Below are 4,813 nucleotides of genomic sequence, written 5' to 3' on the forward strand. Positions count from 1 at the left end.
GCAGATGACCGCTCACACTAAGCCTGGTTCTGCTGGAGGTTTCTTCCTGTTAAAAATGAGTTTTTCCTCTCCACTGTGGCTACATGCTTGGTGTGAGGGATTGCCTTCGAGTCAGTGAGTCGATGCAATCAACTGGTTTTTCCTTAAATTGATAATTTTAAATAAATTTGACTGTATGATCTGTTTGAATTGTCTCTATAAAATGTCTTGAGATGACATATTATGAATTGATGCTATACAAATAAACTGAAATAAATTGAAATTGTCAGCTCAATGTAAAACAATCAAGTTGAGGTATGATCAGTTTAGGATACTACAGCTGATTAACTGTTGCCAGACTTTTAAAAAGAGTTACAGAATTTACATTAAAGAAGCTCTTAAGCAGATGCTAACATTTGGATAATTGGTAGCTAATGGTTTGCAAACTGTGAGATTCTTAGTATCCTTGCATGCCATTTCTATCATGACTGTCAACATTTTGTGTTTCTACTGACTATCCAAAATGCTGCCTGATAATCTAAGTGTGGTTGAGTCTCCCTCAATGCTTATATAAGTGTTAAAGCCAGCTTCCTTTTCTCAGCTAGGTCTGTTAAAACAGCATGGAAAATATCCTAGCACAAAATTATTCTTTACATCAAAATAAGGGTCTATACACTCCTGATCAAAACTGGGAAAGGATTCACAAGTATTAACATGTAAAAAAAAATAAATAAATAAAGGGAAAACAAAACTGAACAAGGGGGCTGGGATTGTTTTACTACACAAGCAAAGTGGTTTAAAATCAACCTTTACTGCCAAGGCTGAAATGTTCATTTCGCATTTTAAATTTCACAAAAAAATGTAAAAATTATTTTTAAAAAAACTTTCTCCTTTAATTTAGGTTGAGCCTGATGCTCAACCAAAATTTTATTAACTGATGCTCTGTCTCTCCACCCCAGCATTAATTAGAATATCTAAAAAAAAAAAAAAAAAACTGTAAATGGTGTTGAAGGTGCCCATTTGTCACATGTAACAGATAAATATTGTAAAAAATATCATTTGAAATAGGTTTTCAGTACTGCTTTTATCCAATTTGTCTTTCACTACCAATGTGCCTTTTTTACATGTTAAAGCTCTGCTTACACTTGTGATCTACTAACACAAAATTCCAAAACTTGGTCTTAACATTTATTCAGGAGTTTACAAAATGCTTTGATATACTACTGTATATACTGTCATAATTGGAGTTATAAGACTGGAGCAGAAAGATAAACATTTAACATTGAGTCCATACTCGCGTTATTGTGAATTGAGAAACGGCCTCTGACAAAGGAGGACCAGAACTAAAATATACAAAAACCAGGTGATTGAAATCAACAGAAACACAGAACAGGGGAAGATGATAATGCAAACTACACTTTGGATAGAAATATTATGCAGCTCAAAACATGTTCTTACATCTCTTCAAAACACACCTGTCAAACTGAACAAATAACTTAGAAAAATCCCTTTCCACAGCATTTACCTCCTATCTTCATAAACATTTTTTCACTAGTATTGGTTTTTAAATAATGCCAAGTGACTGATGTAATTGTCAAACAATGTTCCGTTTATAGATTGTGTAAAAGTTAAGATCAGTGTGGTCATATTCAGAATTCAAACTTCGGAAATTACTTTAAGTATGAGTTTTTGTTTAAGGGTAATTTTCATTTGAATGTGCTTTACTGGAGGCATCCATGTTTGTCAAAGATCACTACCGCCACCTACCGGTTTGTGACGTCATGGTGCGGTATCTGCGGTTGAGCAAGTCCCAATGCTGTACCTAGAGTTTGTCACGACATGTATTATCCAAGTCATCTTGAAAACATTCTACTTCGAAATGTTGGCTACATATTACATGATTTTTCTCTGGCCAGAAAACAACAAACCCGTGGTGAATCATGAATCGGAAAGATTAATTTTTTTTTTTTTTTTTTTTACCCGATGTATTACAACATTTAACTGCCATGCAGGTGGGCATTGTCAGATTAACTATAGCTCAAGTTCAATGGTAAAGTGCTCTGGAAATCTTAAATAATTGTTGATTGCACTGAAAAAAAAGGAAATTGGACTTTAAAGGTCACTTTACAGGTTAAAAACTACAACAGTAGGACAATAGTAGTATGTTCATGGAGGAGAAACAGCATAACACTTCAAAGTTCTCTAAGTGCAGCAGGCCAGGTTATTTCAATTAGATTTGACTTGAACTCTAAGCTGAGCCCCCACCCATCACTGCCAGATATCAGACATAAGGGACCCCGTCTCTGTTTTCTTTGACCGCCCTGAGTGCTTTGTATAAAGGAGGTTAAGTTCAAAGTAGAAGATGGAACAGAGGGGTAAAGTGAGACGATGCTCAGCCCGATGGGGTGTGCTTCTGAACCAGACTATGCATGCCTGCAGGGCTGTAGAGCGATGATTCCTTTATCCCACTGCATGAGCTCTAAACACAAGTTTGCACCCACACACAGTGTACATACCACATGTCAGAAACAGTGCAACACAGCATTATTTATGACCTTGCTGTGTTTTTAAACATTTATAGAAACTTTCACTTAATCATGATTTTTATAAAAATATGAAACAGAACAAAGATTCACAATCAAAGTGTTGATAAGAGGCAAAAGGCTGACCTTTATGTTACACTGGAGAGGTTTTCTTTTTTTTTTTGGTCATAGTCACTCAGCAAAACCCTTCGTTTGACTGAAGGAGATGAGGCCACACAAACCATGTGTACAAGTTCAAAGTTTTTCACCCGAAAAACGATCAGGTTCGCTTCGCAGTTGACGTGAGCATGAAAACATCTGTTCCCATTTTAAACCAGCAGGAAGAAAGGAGTGTTGCTGGTAAAGATGATATCTGTGTAGCATTTACAACTTTCTTTCTAAACAAGTTCAAACGTTTGGTCATGCAAATCTGTGATATGAACGTTTTTTCTCTTGTTTTTCTTCCCTCACTTCAATTGCCTAAGTTGTAGCTCCATGCACAATTTGCCACAACCTGGAGTTCCACCAGACTAAACAAGAGGGTAAACATGAGGCCAAGCAGCATGCCTGAAACTTAATGCCTGAGGATTTTCTGATAACATCTATGGGTCAAAAGAACTAAATGAAATAAAACAATAAAGGGAAGATATTTCCAAATGCTCCGTTCAAAGCAAACTTTTCAGAGCAATCCTCCACAATCCAAGAGGGTTTGTAAGGTTACTCAGGTCTGTGCCTGGCCCACCATCTCCAGAGGTTCCTCTTTATCTTTTCTGAAAATACAAATGAAAAGAAAAAAAATTTAGGATTCTCATAAATTTTATTAAACCTTGAGAGCCTCTACATAAATGATGAAAAGTTCATTTATATGAAGTAATTTTGCTAGAAAGTGGAGAACACAACAAATGTACCATGGATATCACTAAACATAAACAAAAATAAATAATTTGCTCATACTGAGCAACATTTCTCAATACTAAAGCTTTAATAGAAAGTCTTTTAGCTTGGGAAGTTGTCATTAATTTAATTAATTTTAATTTAATCTGTTTTTGGCAACATTTCATGTTCAGCAGCATTTTAGTGACTAGATTTTTATATACACAACCTAGTAAAAAAGGATTTTACATTTTCAAATGTCACCATACCAATATCTATATCAATAGATTCACATTGCAAACACTCGTGTATAGATGGACACAATACATTAATCTCACAATTGAAGAACATGTGCTTTATTGATTCTTCTTCAGTAGGTAGATAACTTCTATTTTTTCCTCTTTAAACTTCATTTCAGGTATAAATGCTAGTTTTATAAAACTAGCAAACTAGGTTATAAAACCTAGTTTTCTCATTCTGGCTCAGATCCTTTGGTATTTCATCACAAGCCTACAATGTCCTTTTGTTCCTCATTATTTTATTACATTGCATTTCCCCCAACTTTCTTTTTTTTTTCAGTTTTATAGTCCAACGACTGTTTGGTACATGTGTATTGACTGACTGTGCAATATATGTGAATATAATAGTCATACCACTACCTCACCGTTGCTCCTTACAGGCGCGGATTCAGGCGGGGGCGCCAATAATCGTCCGTACAATAACGCGCAGTTCCAACCCGTATTTTACGCGTTCTGGCTGGAAACGCGCGGTGACGTAAAAAACGCACTACACTTAAATGTAAAAGTCAATCCACCTGTATATAAGCCATCCGGATTGTACATATGTCACCTCAAATCTCTGTGCTACTCCCTTGTATTTTTTTTTATTTTTTATTTCTTATTTTTTTATTTTGTTTTTCATCGTGTATGATACATGTACACTTGCACCTTAATCCTTAGTTATCTTGATATACTGTATATATATTGTTTATTCTTAATGCACCTTTTTCCTCCTTGTTTGCACCTTCTTTAATCACTATGACAATATGTGACCAGTGAATTTCTCCGCTGTGAGATCAATAAGGCTCATCTAATCTAATCTAACCTAATTGGCAAATTGTTTTATTAGTTTTGAGAAACTGTTGACCACCCCAAGAAAACTATGTTCAGATTCATTTTATTTTAGTTTATTTAGAATCCCTATATCACTGATGCCCTGCAAAAAGGAGCTACTCAATTTGCTGGAAGTCCATATGTTAGTTCTTTTTGGGTTCTCTAGCTTTTGTTAGTGTTTTGTTAGTGTTTTTATAAATCGCGTATGGATGATAGATGGATGAATGGATGAATAGATGGATGGATGGATGGATGGATGGATGGATGGATGGATGGATGGATGGATGGATGGATGGATGGATGGATGGATGGATGGATGGATGGATG

At 35.5% G+C, this 4,813-nt stretch overlaps 1 protein-coding gene across 2 annotated transcripts in view; it reads right to left on the minus strand.

The window, feature by feature from the left end:
• Positions 1–1,168: 1,168 nt before the first annotated feature.
• Positions 1,169–4,813, minus strand: part of LOC107103251 (sushi domain-containing protein 2-like) — a 31,841-nt gene continuing 28,196 nt past the window's right edge. For both annotated transcript variants that reach the window (XM_015402872.1, XM_015402871.1), the window contains one exon: positions 1,169–3,271. In XM_015402872.1, the coding sequence (XP_015258358.1) occupies positions 3,223–3,271 (49 nt within the window). In that variant the 3' untranslated portion in view covers positions 1,169–3,222. The remainder of the gene's footprint in view (positions 3,272–4,813) is intronic.

The sequence above is a fragment of the Cyprinodon variegatus genome, unplaced genomic scaffold, assembly GCF_000732505.1.
Source record: "Cyprinodon variegatus isolate N-32 unplaced genomic scaffold, C_variegatus-1.0 Scaffold1403, whole genome shotgun sequence".
Classification (NCBI taxonomy): Eukaryota; Metazoa; Chordata; class Actinopteri; order Cyprinodontiformes; family Cyprinodontidae; genus Cyprinodon; species Cyprinodon variegatus.